This window comes from Oryx dammah, unplaced genomic scaffold, assembly GCF_014754425.2.
Source record: "Oryx dammah isolate SB20612 unplaced genomic scaffold, SCBI_Odam_1.1 HiC_scaffold_28, whole genome shotgun sequence".
Lineage (NCBI taxonomy): Eukaryota > Metazoa > Chordata > Mammalia > Artiodactyla > Bovidae > Oryx > Oryx dammah.
This window is the reverse complement of record NW_024070212.1, coordinates 55,623,278-55,650,229: the sequence shown is the minus strand read 5'-3', so window position 1 is coordinate 55,650,229 and position 26,952 is coordinate 55,623,278. Positions and strand designations below refer to the sequence as shown.

The 26,952-nt window shown below is 38.3% G+C and overlaps 1 protein-coding gene across 1 annotated transcript in view; it reads left to right on the top strand.

Annotated features, from left to right (window-relative positions):
* The first annotated feature begins 216 nt into the window (after positions 1-216).
* The window catches only part of CLCA2 (chloride channel accessory 2), a 42,846-nt gene continuing 16,110 nt past the window's right edge, over positions 217-26,952 (top strand). Inside the window, exons 1-11 of the mRNA XM_040232403.1 lie at positions 217-654; positions 1,548-1,685; positions 5,556-5,706; positions 9,225-9,333; positions 10,594-10,753; positions 12,780-13,007; positions 15,980-16,210; positions 17,272-17,449; positions 18,265-18,371; positions 23,369-23,593; positions 26,003-26,273. Coding sequence (XP_040088337.1) covers positions 232-654; positions 1,548-1,685; positions 5,556-5,706; positions 9,225-9,333; positions 10,594-10,753; positions 12,780-13,007; positions 15,980-16,210; positions 17,272-17,449; positions 18,265-18,371; positions 23,369-23,593; positions 26,003-26,273 — 2,221 coding nt within the window. The 5' untranslated portion in view covers positions 217-231. The remainder of the gene's footprint in view (positions 655-1,547; positions 1,686-5,555; positions 5,707-9,224; positions 9,334-10,593; positions 10,754-12,779; positions 13,008-15,979; positions 16,211-17,271; positions 17,450-18,264; positions 18,372-23,368; positions 23,594-26,002; positions 26,274-26,952) is intronic.

Genomic DNA, 26,952 nt, shown 5'->3' with positions numbered 1-26,952 from the left:
AATTACCTGAGAGCCATAGGGAAGTAGTTGCTCTGAGTGATGGAGGAGGTTTTCAAAGATGAAGAGAGAAAAACAGATCTCTGTGTGTCTAGTAAAAGTGGATGGAAAAACCCAGATTCTCTGATTCCCAGCCAGCCAGCCCTCCTTCTTTGAAGCTCCTTTTGCCTTATTTTCCTATTCCTTTTGAGAAGACATAAAATAAGTAAGGGGTGGAAGATTTCTTGCCCAACTATGATTCAGGAGGAAGCCCAGCCACAGAACAGGCAAGTGTGGCATCACCTAGAGAAAAAGGACTTGCAGAGACAGGTCTCATTTAGATCCACCCTAGATTTTGCAAAGAAGGCACCTCCTTCATCACAGACTCTAAGCCCTTCCAAGTTCAGGAAGAAATTATCTGCTTCGCCATTAACAACTTGGCACAATGTGCCTGGCAGGACTAGTGTGACTGAATCGGAGGTTTTTCTCAACATGACCCACAGGGACAGTGAAGGTCCTGTTTGCAGCCTGAAATTCGTGACTCTCCTGGTGGCCTTAAGTCCAGAATTCCTCTTCCTGGGAGCTGGACTGCAGCTTCGAGACAATGGGTACGATGGATTACTTGTTGCAGTCAATCCTCAGGTATCCGAGGATCAGAACCTCATCCCGAACATTAAGGTGAGTGGTGTATATGAAATTGAAACCATCATCTTATTCATATAGACCTGTAGCCTTCTTTACGGAATTAACAACCCTGCCTAGTTTGTATTTGAGCAGCAGAGAAAGGGGTGTTTCTCAAAGATAGCAACAAAAATTATAATTACAGCCAAGCCAACTCATTCACCTAATTCTGTGTAGTCTCAGCTTACATACTGTTTACCTAGCCTTCTTTTATCTTTTGTTGGTTACTACTAATTTTAGCTTTTGTGTTTAATGACTTGACTGTTTGGGGGGCAGAAACTCCAAAAATAACCCATTGTGGCAACAAAGACCAGATGCTTAGCTGATGAAGAAGCATGATCGCGCTTATTAAAATCATGTTGCTGAATTCCATCTTGAGGGTGGGAATTCTAAGACAGAAAGAGTCTGGATGGAGCGCCAAAGAGCAACATTCTTTTCACCTGAATGTCCTGTGAAGTAACTTGACTATTTTCACCTTAGTATGGTAAGGTAGGCTCACAGCTCCATTACTTGCGTCTCCCTTTTGTATTGCTTTAATGAAATTAGTATTGTCAAAAGGCGTGGTCTTGGACATGCCCACAGGTATGACATGAAAAAGATTTGTTCGGTGCAAGCTTAGAAAGCTTTGTGAAAGCTTTTCTTTTACAAAATTGGGAAAATTACATGGGCAAGCCGAGACACACAGTTAGTGTCCTAAATTCTCAGATAAGCATTTGAAGTTTATTTATTTTGCTTCCAAGTTTTCCCCAAATCTAATGTTGTCTCTAAAGAAATGCATTCCTTCAAAATATTTTCATTATTTTTGTTACTACTTATTCAAGTATAACTAGAAAACCAAAACATTAAGAATTCACAGTGATAATATAAGCTTTTCTTTTATTTGGTTATAGGAAATGATAACCGAAGCTTCTTTTTACCTATTCAATGCTACCAAGAGAAGAGTGTTTTTCAGAAATGTAAAGATTTTAATACCTGCCACATGGAAAGCTAGTAATTACAGCAAAGTAAAACAAGAATCATACGAAAAGGTAAGAATTCAGGATTTCATTAAATGAATTCAACTGAAGAAGAAAATACAATATAATGTGTTCAAACTTTAGGCAATAACAAATCACTGATATTAATACACAAATAATACTACTGAAAAGATTGTTATGCACAAAATGTATGAAAATACATACATGTAATAAGTGAAAATTATGAAGTAAAAAATAAGCAAAATGCCATTGCCCAAGCAGCCTCACAGATGGTCTCTTTCACTTTTTAACTTACAGGGTCCTTGCATTCTGAAATTCTTGGTTAAGGACCAAGAACTAGTTTTATTCTGAGTATGAGATGGAAAGTGAACGATTCCAATTATGAGTATCCTCATTTCTCACCCTGTCAGGGGCAGTAAACATGCATGTCCACATGGAAGCCTAAGCCACTCACACATAAAAATTTGACTTTCCTATCCCACAAGAGTGCAAATTCATAGAATTTCACATTAGCCCAAGTCCAGGTCACTGATTTCAAGAAGTATGTTGAGAGAAGCAAGAAAGAAAGCAGCGTAAGAGGCATGGCTACCTTTTCTTTCCCAACCAAAAAAAAAAAAAGAAAAAGAACTTAAGCTTCAAGGACTCTTGTAAGCTGAAAATTATAAACATCCATGGTCATGTCTGGCGCATACTGGGAACAAGCTACAAATAAATGTTAAATAAATTTGGCAAATGACTATTTGAGATTACTGTGAAAAGAGTCCTAGCAGCTACCAGAAAGGGCAGGAGCAGAGGCATTGAGGACACAGCTCAGGGCGTCAGCAATGGGGTGGGTTCAAGATCTGTAATGACAGCTCAAATAGAAGGGCTGGATTACGGTAATTTCCCCTTTTCCTTATTTGTGTCACTTGGCGTGAATTTTCCTAAGGCTGTTTTAATTCTTAGCTCTTTTTTGAAGTTTATTCCTCAGTAACCGAATAATATATTAATAGCAATCTTTATAGGCATTCCAGTGTCCTAAAAAAGTTAAAGGGGCTCCTAAAACTATTTGATTTAGAACCAAATGAAAACATTTGATACTTGGCCATGGAGATAAGAGAGACAGAGGCACTGGGATAAACTAAGAAGAGAGATACTGTTTATTAAACTTCAATTAAATGCCAGACATTCTACATATATATAATTATTAAAATATTAATATTATATTATTAAATTTTGGTGTATTATTATATTATTGTGTCTCAGTTGGTAAAGAATCCACCTGCAATGAGGGAGACCTGGGTTCGATCCCTGGGTTGGGAAGATCCCCTGGAGAACAGGACAGCCACCCACTCTAGTATTCTGACCTAGAGAATTCCATGGACTGTATATTCCATGGGATCACAAAGAGTCAGACATGACTGAGTGACTTTCACTTTACTTCACTTCAAATGCAAGACATTTATATATATATACATATATGTATAATTATTACAATATTAACATTATATTATTATATTGTTGTGTATTATTATATAGTATATATTCCTACATATTCCATATAACTGCTTAATTATGTAATATATATATTGCTTGGTTCTCAGTCACACCTAAAAATTGTTGCTGTTAGTTGCTGTTATCAAAAACTAGGAAAATGAGGCTCAAATATAGTAAGGATTTTATCCCAAGTCAAACAGATGGTAAATTAAGGAGCAATTTGAATGCATGCCTATTTGATTCCAAAACCTATGCTTTTTGCTCTAAGCTACGCTGGAGAAGGCAATGGCACCCCACTCCAGTATTCTTGCCTGGAAAATCCCATGGACAGAGGAGCCTGGTAGGCTGCAGTCCATGCGGTCGCTGAGAGTCGGACACGACTCAGTGACTTCACTTTCACCTTTCCCTTTCATGCATTGGAGGAGGAAATGGCACCCCACTCCAGTGTTCTTGCCTGGGGAATCCCAGGGACGGGGGAGCCTGGTGGGCTGCCGTCTATGGGGCCGCACAGGGTCAGACACGACTGCAGCGACTTAGCAGCAGCAGCAGCAGCTTTCACTTTTCCCTTTCATGTATTGGAGAAGGAAATGGCACCCCACTCCAGTGTTCTTGCCTGGAGAGTCCCAGGGACGGGGGAGCCTGGTGGGCTGCCGTCTGTGGGGTCACACAGGGTCGGACATGACTGAAGCGACTTAGCAGCAGCATGCTGTCACCAGCTATCTTACACGGATGTTGTTAATCACTTTGGCCTTTAGTGGGACAAAAAAGTATTGGCTTTAACCAACAACAAAATCAGGTGGTGCTTCTTATCCTAATGGAGAAGACAAATAAATGGCTAAAGCAAAGATGACTGAACAGAAAGATTAAAGGAAAGAATCACTGAACCATATATCTGCTAGATACCAATTCTTTTAATCTCCTAATGTTAACCAAGCAAGCACTTAGTGAATAATCGTTATATACAGGAGCCATGTGAGGCATGACAGATCTACAGTCTAGTGTAGGTAGGAAGCAGAGGGCGGGGAGAGGGTTAGGAAAAGTAGGTAAAAACTTACTATGGCCTATAAGTAGAATATAACCCCAAACAGCCTGAGTATTCCATTCAGTGCAGAGCACTCTTTCCTTGTTGCTTCAGGACAACTTTCCGGACATAGAAATGAGGTTTTATCCTTGTGAAGACTCTTCTAGGGCAAGACTGTAGCTCTTTCACAGGTGTTGCCTTGAAAAGTCCTTGGCCTGAATTCTTACCTTTCTAAAAATAAATGTTAATTATTATAAAGACAATTCATGCTTATTGCAAAAAAAAAAATATAGAAATATGGAAAATGAAAACATTACCTTCCATTATTCCTCAGTGGTGTGTACATAGACACACACACACACATACCAGTACACATGTAGTGCTTTTATAGTGATCATTACATATATATAGACATATATATATATATATATATATATGCACACACATTTATGAAAGTGAAAGCCACTCAAGTGTGTCTGACTCTTTGCCACCCCATGGACTATACAGTCCATGGAATTCTCCTGTCCAGAATACTGGTGGGTAGCCGTTCCCTTCTCCAGGGGATCTTCCCAACCCAGGTCTCCTACATTGCAGGCGGATTCTTTACCAGCTGAGCCAAAGGAAGCCCATACACTTACAGGCTTATATTAATTAAATCTATTGTTCAAAAATCAGCTTTAAAGAAATTAACCAGATACTCAACTTCTAAGAACAAGTCTCCAGACAACTTCTAAGAGCAAGTCTTGAAACAATGTGTTATCTTTCTTCCTAAAAATGAACAATGTTGTATATAAAACTGTGTTCTCTAGATGGTTATTGGAATAGATATTTTTGTTTCCAACTTAAAATAATATGTTTTATAAATAGTAATTGAAATGGTCAGGGTACAATATGAAGTATAACTTCAACAGAAAAATTGTTTTGTTGATCTGATTGGTTATGGGAATAAAGGGACAAGGGATCAACCTACAGAAAGTTGCTCAGAAAAGGCTATAACATTTCACAGTACAGCTCTAAATGATGTGTAAATGCTCTTAACATTTCTTTGAATATTTAAATTACATTTTACAGTGTATATAATATCAGAATTTTATCATGTTGACTTTTGAGAAAATTTTAATCTGGAAAATGAGTACATCAAATGACAGTAATGAAGTTTCATGGAAATCTGTTAAGTTTTTAAAATGTACACATTTTTGAAAGTGACAGATATTGGTGTTGACATTTAGTTGTGAATTCATTCTAAACTCCATCTAAAGGCATATGTTTTAAAAAATCTGTTTTTAAATTGGGATATAAACCGCACAGGAAAAATGCACATATCTTAAATGTACAGTTCAATGTGTTTTAACAAATGTAGATATTTGTGTCACCAATATCACAGTCAAGATACATGGTATTACAAGGCATTTCTTTTAATTTAGGCAAATGTCATAGTAACTGACTGGTATGGGGCACACGGTGATGATCCATACACCTTGCAATATAGAGGATGTGGAAAAGAGGGAAAATATATTCATTTTACATCTGAATTTCTACTAAATGATCGCTTAACAGCTGGCTATGGATCACGAGGTAAGTGTGATCAATCAAGAAATAGACAATGGACAGCACTATTTATAATATTGTGCTCAGTGCTGAAAGGGATTCAGAGAACCTGAAACCTGTCTGGGACTTACCATTTAGATGAGAAGATAGGCCACATGCCCATAAAAAAGATGAGAATCAAAGTGAGCCAGAAAGGGTTAAGCACCAGATTAGTAGCCCAGACAGGGAGCAGTTTAAGAATTCAGCAAAGAGGGAAAGCATTTTGAGCATTTGAGCTAGAGATCCTCTCACAAGAGGATCTTTAAGGTTGAATATCATTTTGATGAATGGAAAGAAGGGAGAGAAGAGTGGGAAGAGTATGAATAAAACTGTGGCAGCAGAAGAACCCAAGGCATATTTGCGAGAAGGAAGCAGTAGCCGCCACTGATGGTGCAGAGAGATTATGGGCGGTGAATAGTGGGAGAAGATGCTGAAATGCACAGGGCGTAGGTAATGGAGAGCCTCGAATGCCCAGATTAAGGAACCACCACTGAAGGTTTACAAGCATAGGAATGAAACCATCCAAGCAGTGTTTTCAGAAGCTGAATGTGGCTGTGTGGATAATCTGGATTCCTCAGATCAGTGAAGAAGACACTGGATTATCGAGAGAATAACTAGAAGTCCAAGCATGAGGCCATGAGACTTGAGTAAGATTGGAAGCAGTGAAATGGGAAGGACAAAGAAGATAGTATGAGAACAAGAAAATTTTCTCTGTGCCAAGTGCTGGGCTATTTGCTTTTTAAGTGTTGTTTTATTTAATCCTAAAAACTCTAAGTAAGGATAGTCCAGAGAGTGGAAAAATATGAAATAGAGATCAGAACTGCTCCAGAGTGAAAGGCAACGGGTGTGTGTGGGGGCAGCAGCATTAAGGAATACATTAGGTTTTTGTCAGAAGTAAAAGACAGCAGTTTAAAGGGGAAATCCACAAGTCTGAATCTAGGTGATTGAGTGTGAGGAACAGTGGACTATGCTTGGAAAGGCCTAGACTGTGGCTGGAGAAGGACGACTGGAGTGTGACAGAGAAGTCAGTGTCGTAGGTCTGGAGACCAGCATTTAGTGGATGAGATCTGAGAAAGAAACTGGTGAGAAAAAATTCAGCAAGTCGAGGGCTAACTTTTCAGTTCTTAAATTTTGCATTTAATTGATGTACAGTAGTGCCTTTCAAATGTTGTTTTCACTTTTACCCCCATTTAAATCCAAACAGATTTTATTATCCTGTATAACTAGCAGGAAGTAGAGCCACGCACCCCATAAAACACACTTTATAAAACACTTTATTTAAAAAAGGCCTTTTTTTCCTGGTAACTATGAGGTACTGATAATCTCTGTACAAATATATGACTTCACCAGCGCTTCTAAATTCCATGAGTAGGCAGAAACTTTTCCTTAACACTTTCAGCTTTAGACTGTTCCCCTCCCTTCGTTTGCCCCAAGGCCCCAAAATTGCGCAATAGGTCACAACCTGAGTCAATTCAGCAAACTTTCCCTGCCTTGCCAGACCTTAAAAGTATTCAGTAAAGAAGTGTACTTTGGGAGGGGAGTTAATCTGGAAAATTCTAGAGAAGTTAGTTTTTTGCTGAACATTGAAAGAAATGCAAGATTTAGAGAGGTAGAGAGAAACTTATAAAGGACTTGATGCTGACGATGAGGATTTTCATGAGTAAGAGTTGGAGATAAACATGGAGAATCAGGGATATAATGAAAGAGGAAGGACCATCCAACCTGGTGAGGAGGTTCTATGATTCTTTTGGCTCCTTCCTCCCTCCCTGGCCCCAGGGTTTTAATTTTTGCTCCAGACAGAATTATCTATAGGAAAAAAAGCAGCAGGCATGCCTGGATAAAACAGACTGAAAAACAGGAAAGCTTTATTTGCTTGTTTGGTGTCTTAGTTTATTTTGCTTGTTTGGCTGTAACAAAATATCATAGACTGAGAGGCTTATTCACAGCAGAAATTTCTCATGGTTCTGGAGACTGGAAGTCCAGGATCCAGGCACCAGCAGAACTGGCCCACTTCCTGGTTCACAGACAGGCGTCTTCTTTCTGTGTCCTCTCATGGCAGAAAGAAGAGAACTCTCTAGGGTCTTTTGATAAGAGCACTCACCCCATTTATTACGGCTCCAACCTAATGATCTAATAATTACTCCCAAAGGCCTTACCTTTTAACACTTTCACATTTGGGGTCAGGATTTTGACATATGAATTTGGGACGGACATAAAAATTCAGTCCATTGAATTAAAACATTCAGTCCATATGTTTTTTTTTTTTTTTCCTTTCCCAGAATCCTGAACTTATAGCCATGTATGAAGCTAAATAGAAATCTGTTAGGCAGCTTCATTAGGGAAATGAGAGGATATGAGATTCCTCACTACTTTCTAACAGGTGTGCAACAGGTAAATCACTGGTTTACACTTATAACACTAAACATATTTTTCAGTTCAGTTCAGTTCAGTCTCTCAGTCGTGTCCGACTCTTTGAGACCCCATGAATCGCAGCACGCCAGGCCTCCCTGTCCATCACCAACTCCCGGAGTTCACTCAGACTCACATCCATCGAGTCGGTGATGCCATCCAGCCATCTCATCCTCTGTCGTCCCCTTCTCCTCCTGCCCCCAATCCCTCCCAGCATCAGAGTCTTTTCCAATGAGTCAACTCTTCGCATGAGGTGGCCAAAGTATTGGAGTTTCAGCTTTAGCATCATTCCTTCCAAAGAAATCCCAGGACTGATCTCCTTTAGAATGGACTGGTTGGATCTCCTTGCAGTCCAAGAGATTTTCAAGAGTCTTCTCCAACACCACAGTTCAAAACCATCAATTATTTGGCACTCAGCTTTCTTTATAGTCCAACTCTCACATCCATACATGACCACTAGAAAAACCATAGCCTTGACTAGATGGACCTTTGTTGGCAAAGTAATGTCTCTGCTTTTCAATATGCTATCTAAGTTGGTCAAAACTTTTCTTCCAAGGAGTAAGCGTCTTTTAATTTCATGGCTGCAGTCACCATCTGCAGTGATTTTGGAGCCCCCCAAAATAAAATCTGACACTGTTTCCACTGTTTCCCCATCTATTACCCCTGAAGTGATGGGACCAGATGCCATGATCTTCGTTTTCTGAATGTTGAGCTTTAAGCCAACTTTTTCACTCTCCTCTTTCACTTTCTTTAAGAGGCTTTTTAGTTCTTCTTCACTTTCTGCCATAAGGGTGGTGTCATCTGCATATCTGAGGTTATTTATATTTCTCCCGGCAATCTTGATTCCAGCTTGTGCTTCTTCCAGCCCAGCGTTTCTCGTGATGTACTCTGCATATATTTTTATGCTCCTTTTTTTGTGGTGGTAGGAATAAAGCAGGAGATGGGAATGGGGTGGGGAAGAGGAAAGTGGAAGGAAGAATTACACTTCAACCATTCAGAATGAGTATATATAGTCAGCTGATGCTATATCGTCAATGATTAGCAAGGTCCATTGCTGAAATTTTAGGATCTCAAAACAAAAATTCTCTCTTCCACAGGCAGAGTGTTTGTTCATGAATGGGCCCATTTCCGTTGGGGTGTGTTTGATGAATATAACAATGAGAAACCCTTCTACATAAATGGGCAAAGTCAAATTGAAGTAACAAGGTTAGTGATTTTTCACATGTTTAAAATTCCTTGTTTATTTTTTGATTCTAAATTAGTTTATAATGGCAGCTAAAACTTAATTGACAATTTTGAAATTTTATTGTATTTTTAAAATTTTGTAAATATTTATGTGGTCAAATATCAAAACAATATAAAAAGTTATACTCATATATCATGCTCCCACCACTCTCTTCACCCTATTCTCTTTCATCCCCTCTAGGTCACCCACCTTATTTGTGTTTTTTTAGGAAAACTGAAATAAATATTAACACATATTTCTAATATAATATAATCTAACATAACAAATATTAACATAATATTTTCTTCACTTTTTTCTTTTAATTGCATAGTGTTCCACTGTATGATATACCATAATTTTTCAACCAGTCCCTTATTGTTAAACAAATGAGTTGTTAACAATGTCTGTTATTACTACAGGTTGTGATGATATATATATATGACCTTCCCTGGTGACTCAGATGGTAAAGAGTCTACCTGCAATGCAGGAGACCTGGGTTCAACCACTGTGTCAGGAAGATCCTCTGCAGAAGGAAATGGCAACCCATTCCAGTATTCTTGCCTGGAAAATCCCATAGACAGAGGAGCCTGGCCGATTACTGTCTGTGGAGTCGCAAAGAGTTGGACACAACTGAGCGACTTCACTTCACAATATTTGTTATTACTACAGGTCATAATGATATATATATTATATATATTATTTCCATTTTATACAGGCAGATCTGGGTATCTATTGAACAGCTTCTAACAGTTACCAGGTCATAGGGTAATTTTAGTTGTAACTTTGGTAGATAATGATTCTTCTCCTGAAACTTATAGGTTTTTCATCCTATCAACAGTATTGAGACTGTTAAATTAAGAAGGAATCCTTTATCATCATTACCTGTTCACCCTCTTCTTCCTCTGATGTCCAATGGCAATGAGCTCAAAGAAGCCCCTGATTCAGGATATCACCACTCATGCTTTCCTAGGGCCTCCAAAAGTTCATGGGGATTTCTTAGTAGCTTTTGCTTTGACCTTGTTTAGCTGGTAAAGCCCTTGGTAAAACAGAGCTTCTCATCAGAATCAAATGCTTGAAAATAAAGTGGAGTGCATTTATAAATTAATGACCTTTCTTAATAGTTTTAAAAATGTTTTATGTATATCTAGCAATCTACAATCCTTAAAACAAATTATTTTATGAACCAATGAAAAAGAAACATAAGTTTTTATAAAACAAACCAATTTCTCTTACTACTTTAGGTGTTCATCTGACATCGCAGGCATTTTTGTGTGTGAGAAAGGTCCCTGCCCCCAAGAAAACTGTATTATTAGCAAGATTTTCCAAGAAGGATGCATGTTTATATACAATAGCACTCAAAATGCAACATCATCGATTATGTTCATGCAAAGTTTATCTTCTGTAAGTATGATCTTAGAATAACAAACTCCTACAAGACGCCACCTTTTCCCAAGACAGACTGATATGTTTTAAGCATTTAAACAAAAAAGCAATTAAGATTCACTACATTTTAAATCTTGGGGAACCTTAGAGTTAATTTAGTTTTTACTTTACAGATTAAAAAAAAAAACCACCCCAGCATCCCCTCACCCCCCACACACAGTCCAAGGTAATCAGTAAAAACAGATTCCTTTATAAAAGTGATTGTTTGCTCTCCAGGGAAGATGGTTTAACAAGGAGAATCCAGGAGTCTTCAAAAAATTTCTTGTATAGTGGTTCTCCTGTATCCTTTTCTGGGAAAGTACACCAGGAGTTAATGACAGAGATGTAATTTATGATTATATTTCTCACATTTGAGGTAGAAAACCATTTTTATTTACATGGAATTCCCTAATTCTCTTTCCCTCATTTTGCATATTCTAGAACTTGAAAAGTCTGTTGTTACCAAGGGAAGTCAACTAACCCTTAGCTTTACAGGTTCAAAAACTCAATCTTGTCAGTATTCCCCACTAACTGACAAGAAACTTGTGTAGGAATCCAGAACACATTTTTAATATTATTCTTTAAAAAAGAGTACTCTGTCATGGAGATCTGACACTTGCATCTTATAGCCAGTTCATTTTCTATTTGAAGGAACCATCATGGAACAGCCAAATTCCAGAGGCCTGCTTTGGCTTTGAGAATGTGAAGTCAGAAAGGAGGGAGTTAGGAGATTCAGAGATTTAGTTCCATCAGCCTTCATAACCTGATACATTTTCCCAGCTTCATCATCTCTGTGGGTCACTTCCTCTCCCACAGGCTGGGAACACTATGGGCAGTGTGCCGGTGAGGTGTTCTGTCTCTGTGGCTGACCCAGTGTTCCTTGGATTGACATATTCATTTTTTCAGATAGGTTTTTTTTTTCCCTTCAGTCCAATTTTAGCCAAGGCTAAGAGTCAGTCTGTAACTTTAAGGTGACTTTTCATATTTTTTATCTAATTCATTATAGTTTAAATTTACAGGTTCAATATCTGAAGCCAAGCTAATTCCATGTTATTTAATCCACATTGTTTATGGCTACTACTGTCTTTGTGATCATTTGAAAGACCTACTCATTAATATCATCAGAAAAGTTTCACCATTTCCTAACCATAGTCATGAAATATAAAGAGTTAAAAACAAACAACAACAAACAGGTTCTATCTTGTCTTCCCATCCTACTAAGAAACTTGTGTCTTTATGCAATTGTTAACTTTTTGAAACTTCAGCTTATTTTCTAAGAACTTAGACTCAAGATTAGAGAGTCTATAAGATTTCTAATTTTAGTCCTAAGCTTCCATGGCTCTGTTAGCAGAAAGCATTTACTCTTCATAGGAATATAGCCCCTGGGAAGTAGATAACACATTACTTTGGAATGCAAACCATGCCTTTAAAAGGGGTGCTGCCATAGGTTTAGTATTTTTATATGAATTATGACCATATCTCCAAATGAGGGGAAGATCAGGAAATAGATTTCAGTTGCTTTTCTCCTTATCTTATTCTTACATAGATCAGTATTTGAACTAGCTTAATATATGTTTACTGATCAATAGATAGAGATGCAGTGGTTATTAAATATGATTTCAAGGAATAGCTGACCAAGATAACATCTCCTGGGGTGTTTTCTTTAACACATTATCATGCTAAGGAATGAGAATTGGGTTTTTTTTTTTTTTAAGACTAAGTTATTTATACATGGTCCACTCTCTCTGTTATCTAAGGGCAAATAAAATCTAATAGAGATTGATCACAGTACCTCAAGGGTGCCAGAGTTTGAAGCAAAGGGTGTCAAGCTTTATTTTTGAAATGGCATTCTTGAAGTAAAGGTGGACATTGCTATAGCACTTCTGATGTCTCTTGTTTCAGCTCACCTTTCCTTTTACTTTTAGTTGTCTGAGAATGAGAAGTATGTCTAGTATGAGAGGAGTATTTTTATTTTCTAAGTATTTTTACTTTGTTCTTTTTCTAGGTGGTTGAATTCTGTAATGCAAGTACCCACAACCAAGAAGCTCCAAACAAACAGAACCAAATGTGCAGCCTCAAAAGTGTCTGGGATGTAATCACAGACTCTGACGACTTCAGTAACAGTCTTCCCATGGACGGGACGGAGCTTCCACCTCCTCCCACTTTCTCTCTTGTACAGGCTGGGGACAGAGTGGTTTGTTTAGTGCTGGATGTGTCCAGCAAGATGGCAGAGGTAACATCTGAACCAAAATGGTTATAAACCATTCATCCCTTTTTTCTATCAGTTTTTAATTTCTTTTCAGAGGGTAAGGGCAAGGAAAGGTGAGGGCAAATGTTTGGAATATTTATGGGCATCATCTCTTCTTGCGCATGAGAGAAACAGATTCAGAATGTGGCCCAGAAATTGAGATACTGCAGATAAATAAAATGCACAAGTAATTTCCAGCCCTTAGTTTTGCTATAATTGCAATCTTTTCCAACAAAAACCCTCTACAAAACTCTGACATACTGAAGGCTCCTTTTTGACCACATTCTACTCACTGGTAAACACCCTTCCTGAGGCAATAGACTGAGTTTGCAGTTAAATGTGCATATCCACTACCTGTGTATTTTCTATGTCATTGTGTACAGAGAACCACATCTCAGTCATCTCTAATCTATCAGCCTTCCAGAAACCCACTCTCCAAAGCTCTAAGCCACAAGGGAAGCCCAAGAATACTGGAATGGGTAGCCTATCCCTTCTCCAGTGAATCTTTCTGACCCAGGAATCAAACTGGGGTCTCCTGCATTGCAGGCAGATTCTTTACCAACTGAGCTATCAGGGAAGCCCGTTAGAGGTTTTGTCTCTGGAATCAGGCAGATGTGCTTTGAGTCCTGGCTCCTTCACTTACTGTCTGTGTAATCAAGAGCAAATAACCTCTCTGGAAGCTCAGTTTTCTCAAGTGGTAAAACAGAGACAATAATACCTATTTCATTGTTGGGACAGAGCCAGTTCATACTGACTCACAGGAGTCAACTGTTAAATTTTTAGGAAATTTGCAAGTTGTAAATGCAGCCATTATTAAAAATTAAACTATGTAGACTTATAATTAAATAAAATATTGAAATAAGCATAATAAATGCTCAAAATTCATTAGTTCCTAATTATTTTTCTATTATTTCTACCGCTTTGCATTGCCTACAAATTAAGAATGGGTTTATTAGGTAGACACATGAAAATTATATGAAATTCAAATTTTAGCATCCATACTAAAATTTTATTGGATGACAGCAACACTCATTTGTTTACATATTATCCATGGCTGCTTTAGTACTAAAATAGTAGAGTTGAGTAGTTGCTGAAGGGAATATATGTCCCACCCAGCCTAAAATGTTTAGTATCAGATCCTTTATAGAAAATGTCTGCTGATCCCAGATATAGGCTCTTGAGGTTCTTTCTGGTCTATCCTATCTCTATGTCTGCTCCTGCATATCTCTTCCCAACTGTGCACTCAGTGACATTAGGTTGACAACTTAAACCAGTCACAGTGGGAATATTTTACCCCACAGAAACTGCAACAAACCCAGGATTTCCCCTCTCTCTCTTTTGACCAGAAAGCCATTTTATAGCATTTACCAGAATATTACTAACTACTTCATAGGATTGTTGAGAGGATAATGAGATAGTTGATATTAAGTTTTTGGTTTATAAGTGGCAACTGTTATTTTATTATAGTATTGAATACTTTAAGGAAGAGTTTATCCTCTTGCATTCCCTGGATCAGTTGTTTTGGAAATCTGTGTTTGATCCCTGGGCTGGGAAGATCCCCTGGAGAAAGGAATGGATACCCACTCAGATATGGAGGCTGGTAACACAAGAGTAATAAAAGAGAGCTTCAAGTTTCTGGCTTCACTAGTTAGAAGTAGGGGTCATGACTATGATATTAGCAATAGCTACTATTTACTGAATGCTTACTCTGTATCCATTTCACAGATAAGAAACTGCAGCTAAAAAGGATAAGTAATTTCTCTATGGTCACACTATTAGTAAAAGTTGAAGGCATATTCGGAGTCCTTGTTTTATCCACTCTACCAGTTTACCTCTCAATATTGAAAGAAACAATATTTGGGAAGGAGGGCAATGAATTCAACGTGTGTAGATTTTGAAACACCAATGGGATGTTTAATTAGTGGTATTCCTAAGCAGTGTGAAAAGCAGGTCCAGATGTTAAGGGAGATGTGTAGTTTGGAGACAGAGACCAGAATCATAATTGAACAGGTGGTCTCTGAAGCTCGGCTTGTTGCTCCTGCAGCCTCCAAGACAAGTGACCCTAATGAGTTTATCACTAGTATCACCTGCCCAAACACAGTCAATAATATTAGTATTACTTTATACTTAGTATTTCAAGGTGTAACTATTGTCATATACATATCTTAGTTTATCCTTATGGTAATTCTATTTTAATAAGTAGGAAAGAATATTAATTCCTCCAATTTACAGATGGGATGCCCAGTCTAAGATAAACATGGTAACAGAGGGTAGTGCTAGAATAGATACCTGACTGCTGTTCCTCTCTACCATAAGGTCTTTGCAATGTTTCCTCTTACTCAGGATGAATTTTCAAAGAAGAAATTACAAACCAAGTCTCTATTGGTTCTACAGATCTTTGAATTCGGATAGGAGAGAAACAGTGGATATATGTGGCAATGGCAGCCCACTCCAGCACTCTTGCCTGGAAAATCCCATGGACAGAGGAGCCTGGTAGGCTGCGGTCCATGGGGTCGCTAAGTGTCGGACATGACTGAGCAACTTCACTTTCACTTTTCACTTTCATGCATTGGAGAAGTAAATGGCAACCCACTCCAGTGTTCTTGCCTGGAGAATCCCAGGGATGGCGGAGCCTGGTGGGCTGCCATCTATGGGGTCACACAGAGTCGGACACGACTGAAGCGACTTAGCAGCAGCAGCAGCAGGGAATGGTAAAGTATGAACAGCATCTTGGGGGCAGAGATCCAAATCACACCACCCTCCCTGAAAAGCATTCATTTTTGAACCTGCAATATCAACCAATATTCTAGCATCATATCAATCTTTACAACTCAAAAAATCATAATCTGACATCTCTAAAAAATTAGCAGAGACATTTGCTAATTGAATTACTAAGTCATACTTTTGTCTACCAACCAAATGTTATTATCTTTCTTTTTTTCTTTTTTGAAACATAGGCTGACAGACTCCTTCAACTGCAACAAGCAGCAGAATTTTACTTGATGCAGATTGTTGAGGTTCATACCTTTGTGGGCATTGCCAGTTTTCATAGCAAAGGGGAGATCAGAGCCCAGCTACACCAAATTAACAATGATGATGACCGAAAGTTGCTGGTTTCATATCTGCCTGTCACCGTGTCAGCTGAAGCAGAAACCAGTGTTTGCTCAGGGCTGAAGAAGGGATTTGAGGTACAGTAGAGCACCCTAAGACTCGGATCACCATCACTTTCCTTTCTCTCACTTCATATCTGAGATTGCTTCTGATTTGGGGAAATCTGTTGCAATGTTGCCACAGTGTCAAATATAGGAAAATAATAATGGATTAAGTTTAAGATCAGGAACCACAACTTTCTCATCGCTGAATCCCCTGCACCTAGTAAAAGGCATATAACATTAAATAGTTGCTTCAGAAATGTTTGTTGAAGCAATGAGTAAATAAACGAATGCAATGGTCAGGGTTGGGACATCAGCATCATCTGAATAATTTCTAACACTGCCCCTATCCATTCTGGGACTGTGGCCATTGTTATCCTTGTTCCAAACAAAATCAGCTTGTCTGGCTCTTGCCTACAGTCAAACTAGCATTTAAGCATATGAATATCAATTAAAGTCAGAGGTATGTTTCAAGAATAACGGAGTTCATCTAAATCAGCATAAGTTTGGATTTGACACTGAGGATTCAACCATTTGTTAAACATCTAGTAGCAAGCAGAACAAAATTGCAATTGTTGCTGATCATGGGTAAGTGTTTCTTATCCTTGGCTGCCCATCAAAATCACCTGGGGATACGAAACTTCTGATATCTCGGTCTCACTCTGAGAGATTCTGTTTTAATTTATTTGGGGTATGATCAGGCCGTTAAAAATTTTAAAGTTCTCATCTGATTCTAATGTATAGCCACTGCTCTAGGTCCTTTTATTGGCCACTTACTGGATCTCAGAAGCAAGGATCTCACACTATAATGTTCTCCCATATCCTCTACGACGGACACTGTTCTAAACTAGGGCATCTCATAGTGATTTGAACAGGAAGAAGCCCTATCCATGAGTAAGCTGACAGTGGTGTGTAGGGTGGCAGGTGCTCTGATGGGGTGAGGTAAGGACTGAGCACAGATGGGCATGGAGAATGCAGGGAGCTATGGAGAGGAAGAAGACGTACTTATGGGGAATTTGCAATGAAAGCAAATTCTTCTGCCTAGTAAGGCAATCTGAATTACACCTCCTCCTAAATGACTGATACCCTGTGTTCAGGTGGTTGAAAAGCTGAATGGAAAAGCCTTTGGCTCTGTGCTGATAGTAGTGACTAGTGGAGATGATGAGCAGATCACCCACTGCTTCCTCACTGCTCTCAGCAGCGGGTCAACTATCCATACCATTGCCCTGGGCTCATCTACGGTCAAAAACCTGGAGGAACTGTCACATCTCACAGGTAAGTAAATTCCTGGGAACATACTCTAGAGAATTTCCTTTCAACTTGAATATTCCAAGAACAGCCATGAAACGCATATAATGTGAACAAAATACAGGGCTTAATTGAAAGAAAAAAATACAAAGAGTTTTCTTAGAAAAAAACACAACAATTCAGTGCTAAATTCTGTCAAAAATTTGCTGACTTTTTTGTACTTTCCTTAGAAAATGCCAATTATATACATCTAATGAAAATATTATTACTACTTCTTTGTTAAACCAACCTGAGTATGTATAATCAAGGAGCTAAAAGTATGTTTAAATGCACTAACTTCTATGATAAGATCACATGCAGTATTAAACATACATCTTTTTGTTTTACATGAGGCATAAGATAATTTTATCTTATATTCAATAAAAAAGGAGTATGCTAACTTGAAAATTAGGTTTTATTGAATTATGTTTGACAATGTTTTCAGAATGTAAATGTAAACACATAGTGATATAAATAGGTAGCAATTAACCTAGATTGTCTAAGAATTATATTCATTAAATATTTATTGAATTCAATAAATATTTATTGAGTTTTTATTGCATACTGGATAGAGCTCTAGACCCTACAATTACAGCCGTTAATAGAACAGACAAAGCCACCTGACTCGGCCATCCACTCACCACGTGATTGTATAGGATGCCTTGTATAGAAAGCCAAGCACAGCTCCTGTTTTCCCCAAACTCACTCTCTTAAGCAAAGGAAGTTTGTTAGGAAAGGCCTATCATTTTATCTTTTGTATTACTTTACATTTTAATAGCTAACATCCCACTTGTGTATTTCAGGAGGTTTAAAGTTCTTTGTTCCAGATAAATCCAATTCCAATAGCATGATTGATGCTTTCAGTAGAATTTCCTCAGGAACCGGAGACATTTTTCAACAACATATTCAGGTCAGAATTTCCTCAGTATTTTATTTACAGATGGGTGAAAGAGGAGCAAGAAAAATAGATGAATTGTGCTAACTGCCTCACTAACCTTATTTGAATATGTAACAGTCCTTGTTAAATTAAAAGAAGGCTTTTAATGAGCTTCTTGACCTCACTAGAACCAGGCTCCATCTTTATCTGATGTCTATACTTTTCCGACCTACGAGTCATCTCACAGATGGTGAGTGAACCTCCCAAGTTAATGGCTTGATGTGAGCAATGAAGTCAGTAAAATATTCTAAGAAAACATTTAACATGAAGATTATGTGTACACAGTAAAAGCAATGATCAGAATTCTATCATTAGATGTGGAAAAAGATGAATTTTAAATGACAATATATATTTTAGATTAGAGTACAATTTGCTCTCCTGAATAATATTTCTACCTTTGATTTTCTCTTTAATAATATGAGATAAAAACAAATATTCAAGAAAGTAAAAGAAAAAAATTAATAAAACATTGTTCATATGACTCAAATTAGTTTCCAGGCTTGGCCACCTCTCCTCCATTCTTTACAAGTCATTAGCCCCATTAGATTATGGGCAGAAACTATATCTAATCCTCTTCAACAGTACAGAGTGCAGCACAGAGTGTGTTTGGCACAGTAGTCAGCAACAAGGAACACTTGTGAAATTGGTTTGGACAAATAACCCACAATGTCTTTGCTGTTATTCACCAATAAAATTTTATGTTCTTTACAAGTCTGAGCGACTTTACAGTGTTGTTAATGTATTTATTTAATAAATAATTTTTCAAAGCTATGTATAGATTTATATTCCTTGTGAATGCACAGCAATTAAATGAAGAGGATCTGGTGTCAGCTAGCCTGGGCTCTATGCCCATTTCACCTCCTTGCTGTGTGGCAGCTTTGGTCCCTAAGTCTCAATGATTTCATCTGTGAAATGTGAGTGACAAGAGCACTCATCTCAGACGGCTTTGTTATGCCCTCTGAGGACAATGCGAACAATATGAGCACATGGACAATGTTTTGTTAAATTTTTGCATTTACTTTTTTAAACATTTTTAAAATTTCATATTATTAAAGAGAAAACCAAAGGTAGGAAGATTTTTTTCAGGAAAATCAAAGATAGGAAGATTTTTTTTCAGGATGAGCCTCTTTATCCTCCTGCATCAGAGGGCAGACAGAATGAAAACCACAATCACAGAAAACTAACCAAACTGATCACATGGACCACAGCCTTGTCTAACTCAATGAAACTATAAGCCATCCATGTAGGGCCACCCAAGACAGACGGGTCATAGTGGAGAGTTCTGACAAAACGTGGTCCATTGGAGAAGGGAATGGCAAACCACTTAAGCATTCTTGCCTTGAGAACCCCATGAATAGTGTGAAAAGGCAAAAAGATAGGACACTGAAAGATGAACTCCTCAGGTCAGTAGGTGCCCAATGTGCTACAGGAGAAGTGTGGAGAAATAGCTCCAGAGGGAATGAAGGTGCTGAGCCAAAGTGGAAACAACTCCCAGGTGTGGATGTGACTGGTGATGGAAGTTAGTCCAGTGCTGTAAAGAGCAATATTGCCTATGAACCTGGAAGGTTAAGTCCACGAATAAAGGTAAATTGGAAGCGGTCAAACAGGATATGGTAAGAGTGAACATTGACATTTTGGCAATCAGTGAACTAAAACAGACCAAAATTGGCAAATTTAACTCAGCTGACCATTATACCTACTACTGTGGGCAAGAATCCCTTAGGAAAAATGAAGTACCTACCATAGTCAACAAAAGAGTCCAAAATGCAGCACTTGGATGCAATCTCAAAAATGATAGAATGATTTCTGTTCATTTCCAAGGTAAACTATTCAAAATCACAATAATCAAGTCTATGCCCAACCACTAATGCCTAAGTAACTGAAGATGAATTGTTCTATGAGGACCTACAAGACCTTATAGAACTAACACCAAAAAGAGATGTCCTTTTCATCATAGGGGACTGGAAGGGAAAAGTAGGAAGTCAAGAGATACCTGGAGTAACTGGTAAGTTTGGCCTTGGAATAAAAAAATGAAGCAGGGCAAAGGCTAACAGAGTATTGCCAAGAGAATGCACTGGTCATAGCAAACACCCTCTTCCAACAACACAAGAGACAACTCTACACATAGACATCACCAGATGGTTGACACCGAAATCAGATTGATTATATTCTTTGCAGCCAAAGATGGAGAAGCTCTATACAGTCAGCAAAACAATACTGGGAGCTGACTGTGGCTCAGATCATGAACTCCTTATTGCCAAATTCAGACTGAAATTGAAGAAATAGGGAAAACACCTAGACCATTCAGGTATGACCTAAATCAAATCCCTTACATTTATACAGTGGAAGTGAGAAATAGATTTAAGGGACTAGATCTTATAAACAGAGTGCCTGAAGAACTAAGAAGGAGTTTCATGACATTGTACAGGAGACAGTGATCAAAACCATCCCCAAGAAAAGAAATGAAAAAAGGCAAAATAGTTGTCTGAGGAAGTCTTACAAACAGCTGAGAAAAGAAGAGAAGCAAAACGCAAAGGAGAAAAGGAAAGATATACCCATCTGAAAGCAGAGTTCCAAAGAATAGCAAGGAGAGATAAGAAAGCCTTCCTCGGTGATCAATGCAAAGAAATAGAGGAAAACAATAGAATGGGAAAGACTAAGACAAAAGACTAAAACAGTAGAATGGGAAGACAAAGATCTCTTCAAGAAAATTAGAGATACCAAAGGAACATTTCATGCAAAGATGAGCACAATAAAGGACAGAAATGTTCTGGACCTAACAGAAGCAGAAGATATTAAGAAGAGGTGGCAACAATACACAGAAGAACTATACAAAAAAGATCTTAATGACTCAGATAACCATGATGGTGTAATCACTCACCTAGAGCCAGACATCCTGGAATGTGAAGTCAAGTGGGCCTTAGGAAGCATCACTATGAACAAAGCTAGTGGAGGTGATGAAATTCCTGCTGAGCTATTTCAAATCCTAAAAGCTCGTGCTGTGAAAGTGTTGTGTGCAATATGCCAGAAAATATGGAAAACTCAGCAGTGGCCACAGGACTGGAAAAAGTCAGTCAGTTTTCATTCTAATCCCAAAGAAAGGCAATGCCAAAGAATGTTCAAACTACCACACAATTGCACTCATTTCACATGCTAGCAAAGTAATGCTCAAAATTCTCCAACCTAGGCTTCAACAGTATTTGAGCCAAGAAGTTCCAGATGTTTAAGCTGGATTTAGAAAAGGCAGAGGAATCAGAGATCAAACTGCCAACATCTGTTGGATCATAGAAAACACATACACACACATAGAGTGTTCCAGAAAAACATCTGTTTTATTGACTACGTGAAAGCCTTTGACTGTGTGGATCACAACAAATTGTGGAAAATTCTTCAAGAGATGGGAATACCAGACCACCTGACCTGCCTCCTAAGAAATCTATATGCAGGTCAGGAAGCAACAGTTAGAACTGGACGTGGAAGAACAGGCTGTTTCCACATTGAGAAAGTAGTACATCAAGGCTGTATATTGCCCCCCTGTTTATTTAACTTACATGCAGAGTACATCATGTGAAATTCTGGGCTGCATGGAGCACAAGCTGCAATCAAGGTTTCAGGGAGAAACATAAATAACCCCAGATATGCAAATGACACCACCTTTATGGTGAAAACGAAGAGAAAGTAGAGAGCCTTGATGAAGGTGAAAGAGGAGAGTGAAAAACCTGGATTGAAACTCAACATTCAGAAAACTAAGATCATGGCATCTGGTCCCATCACTTCATGGCAAAATACATGGGTAAAAAATGGAAACAGTGAGAGACTTTATTTTCTTGGGCTCCAAAATCACTGCAGATGCTGACTGCAGCCATGAAATTAAAAGAGGCTTGCTCCTTGGGAGAAAAGCTATGACAAACCTAGAAAGCATATTAAAAAGCAGAGACATTACTTGCCAACAAAGATCTGTCTAGTCAAAACTCTAGTTTTTCCAGTAGTCATGTATGGATGTGAGTGTTGGTTCATAAAGAAGGCTGACTCCTGAAGAACTGATGCTTTTGAATTGTGGTGTTGAAGACTCTTGAGAGTCCCTTGGATGGCAAGATCAAACCAGTTAGTCCTAAAGGAAATCAACCCTGGATATTCACTGAAGGACTGATGCTGAAGCTGAAGCTCCAGTAATTTGGCCACCTGATATGAAGAGCCACCTCACTGGAGAAGACTCTGATGCTGGGAAAGATTGAATGCAGGAAGAGAAGGGGAGGACAGAGGACGAGATGGTTGGATGGCATCACTGACTCAATGGACGTAGTTTGCTCCAGGAGATGGCGAAGGACAGGGAAGCCCGGCGTTCTGCAGTCCATGTAGTTGCAAAGAGTTGGACAGGACTAGCGACTGAACAACAGCAACAGAGGACTTTCATAAGGATCGTGTAAAGCATTTAGCACAGTGCCTGTCATCGGTATGCAGTCTACATAGGTTACACACACACACAAATCACAATTGCACACAGAGTTTAAATGCATACAGCTTAAATCATGACTAAATTTTTTTTTTAATGTACAAAACCCAGCTGAAACCCATGTCTGATTTCTTATCAAAATACATAATGGTGTCTGGACAGATTATACACAAATTAATTACAGCATAGTCACAAACAAAAGTAAAAAGAAGCTTGTTTTAACTGCTACGCTGAAGCTAATGTTGATTTGGATAAGAGGCAAATATAAGAACACCTAAAATCTCTTGATAAAAATTAATGAAGTGACATGTGTACTAGCTACAAAAATATTTTATATTTGCTGTACTTATAATACTTTGCTGAAGCAAATATTTTTATATGAAAAATAATTTATACACTTAGGACATGTTAGAATTAAATGGGTTTTATTTCTGCCAATTCAGTTTTGTCATAAAAACAAAATATGGAATGATTATGCATATGCTGGAAACTGTCACTTACATATTCTTTTGAACAGCTTGAAAGTGCAGGTGAAAATGTTAAACCACAGCATCAGCTGAAAAACACTGTTACTGTGGATGACAGTGTGGGCAATGACACGACCTTTCTAGTTACATGGCAGACCAGTGGTCCCCCTGAGATTGTATTATTTGATCCTAATGGAAGAAAATACAACATGGATGATTTTATCATCAATCTAGCTTTTCGGACTGCTCGCCTCTGGATTCCAGGAACAGCTAAGGTAGGTGTTGTAAGCTTGTTCATAATGACAACGTTTAGTCAAGCACATGACTTTCGAATGAATCACAGAGCTAAATGCATTGTGTAAAGGAAATCAATTCTGATATACCAAAATTCTCCTTTAAATTTATGAGGGGATTTTGTGAATGTTCAAAATTTAAAAGGAACGACTAAGGTATGTTCAAAACTTTAAAATGGATACCAAAGCCTTCTCTCACTTTAGTGAAAATTAGTATTTATGTAGTGCAAATAAGTTTTTGCTTACTTCCTTCTTTACAAAGTCTAGATAGAATACTTACCTGTACACTTAGGAAAAAACCCTCTACTTAGAATTTATAATATGAACACATGCAGTACATATGTCTTGGAACACCTCCTATGTGCAGGGTCTTGTTCTAGGTGCTTTACAATCAAACGTCATAATAGGAATAAGAACAGGGTACTCAGAACACAAGAAGGCATGTGCAGGCAGTAGGGGAAGGAGAATGCTTCCTGAAAGTGAAGACATCGAAATGGAAATATGGAGGACCAAGGAGCAAGAGGTGTAAATGACATTCTCGGCAGAGGAAACAGCACATAGAAAGGCTTATAGAGAAAAAAGATGGCTTTTCATAGAACTATAAGGACTAGTTTGATGTGAATGAAATACAGAATAGCATGGAAAGTGGAGATTTATGGGAAGAAGAGGAGGGCGTGATGGGGCTAGACGGATATACAGGAGTCGACAAGAGGAACAGTTAAAGGGAACCACTAAAGGTTGTAAGCAGGGTGGTAAATTCGTTAGATCCTCTCTTGCATTGCCTGAATGCAGTCCCTCTTCAGGTCTGTTGGCCTTCACCTCCCCTTCACGTGACTGTTGATAGCCTCTGCTGGGTCTTCCAGCCTCTGCACCAGCATCCTTCCTTTCAAGCACCTTTATTAGAGTGATCATTCTGAAGCACAAATCTTATCAAATCTGTGTCCTACTCAAAACTCTTTGATGGTCTCAGAATAAAATACATATGGTTATTATTATATACCAAGCCTATTACTTTCTGGCTTCTGCCTAAACCTATCTCTTTTTTAAAATTATTTTTTAATTTAAAAATTTTAATATAATTTTAAAGGCTACTTTCCATTTACAGTTATTACAAGAGATTGGCCATATTCCCCAGGTTGTACAATATATCCGAGCCTCTCTTATATACTATTTGTACCTCGCACTCCCCAACCCCAAGCTTATCTCTTAACCTTTCTCTCAAATACCTTATGCTCTGCCCCTACTTTTCTCCACACTCATCATGTTCTTTTCACACCTGTACACAAGGACCAGAACACTTTACCCACTTCTTGGTGCTTTTACCTGACCCCTTTGTCTGGATTAGGTGCCCTGTATCAAAACACTTATTGTGCCCACAGAGAGGTTTTCCATGTGGAGTTTTCACCATGTGTCTGTTACTAATGTTATGAGTACAAAAGCAAAAAAAAAAAAAACAAACAAAAAAACAGAAAAAAAAAAAGATAATCTTGTTGCTTGAATTGTGACTTCACTGTAAAATGGTAAAGCATTGTTTCCCAATGAAAAAGGCTGGGTAGAGCATTCAAGCATCTTAATGTTATAGTCAAACCTTAACCCATTGTTCTCTCTTCTTCCTCCTGCTCCACTCTGTTTCTCCTGCTAATTCCAGGGTTTAAGAAGGAGCAGCAGCAGAAATGAGGAAAAAAGGGAATACTTATGGACAATTTTATCAAAAGAACAAATTTCTGCTACACTGTAGATTAAGTTTTTTCTTCTAGATATTCTTTTGCATGTTTCCCTCAGGCAGCCCAGGCAGATAAAGAGAATGGCATCTAGCAATATTTCTATAATTTAACATAGACATTATGAAATCCTGATCTAGTAAAAAATAGTATTCCTTTTCTTGATCCCTTATAATGCATGTGGATTTTGTCTGGGTCTGGGAATATTGAAGGAAGTAGAGGGAAGGAAAGACACTATTGTCTTGTAGTCCAGGTTATCCACATAAATCATAATCGTCCACTTTATTTGCTATAATTTTTTTCCATTATGTAAAAAGAATAAAAACACTGAACCTTCTTTTGGGTGAAGGAGCTCAGATTAATGTTTGCCAAGTACTTTGAAGCTGGACACTTATTATTATTCTCTAAAAATGTGAATCAAGTTGTGTCCTTCCCCACAAACAAATTCAGGGTTCAATTCCCTAAAGAGAAAGTGGGTTGTACAGTGAAAGTCATGTAAATACTGAATTTAGTTATCTCTTAACCAATATTACTCTTCCTGACATTCTTTTGTATTATTTTAGAAAATGCAGTATCAACAAAACAAGAACAATAAACCCTTGGAGGTTAGGCTTGCACTTTAAAATAAAGGTTGATTTTCTTCTTGACAAACAAAGTCTTTGTTTTGCAGCCTGGGCTATGGACTTACACACTGAACAATACCCACCACTCTCCTCAAGCCTTGAAAATGACAGTGACCTCTCGCGCCTCCCGCTCAGCCATGCCCCCTGCCACCGTGGAAGCCTTTGTGGAAAGAGACAGCACCCATTTTCCCCATCCTCTGATGATTTATGCAATTGTGAGAAGAGGGTTTTATCCCGTTCTCAATGCCACTGTAACTGCTACAGTTGAACCAGAGACTGCAGATCCAGTTATGTTGAAACTTTTTGATGATGGAGCAGGTAACAAGGAATTCCATGTCATTTTTCACGTTCTTAAGAGCTGTTCTGATGCCGCAATATCAATATGAAGTTATTTTTTTAATTCTCTAAATTTATATTTTTTCTCACCTAATTTTATGAGATTCTCAAATTGTCATAGTCACTGACATACCAAGTAGCTACAGGTTTCCATCTGCACAGCAAAAGCAAACAGTGAACTTGAGAAAAGAGAGTCCCCTTGAGGTTCCTGAGGTGACCGTGTGTGAGCAGCATTGAGGGAGAAAGTCTCCCACCATTTGGGTCTTGGCTTCCCTTTGTCCTGTGACACTGAGCACATTCAGTAAGGTCACTTGGGAGTAGGCAGGCCCACATTCCTCTTGGATTCACCAGTTTTACTATGCACTGAAATAACTGGATTAGACAATTAAATAGTAAATGAAAACCCCAAAAGGGAGATGGTTGAACTTGTGAGTCATGAGATGTCATAGACTATTCTTTAGTCAACTAGCTCAGTTGATGAGAGAAAATAGCCAGTGCCTTTTACATGTTATTTGATCACGAGAAGACCAGGCTAGCAAGCCTAGGAATCAGGATAGAGATTTTTCCATCACTGGAAAAACAAAGCAAATAAACCCAAACTCTGCCTCAAAGCACTCATTCTGCATAGAGTTAAGAATTTCATCATCATACCTCATGGCAA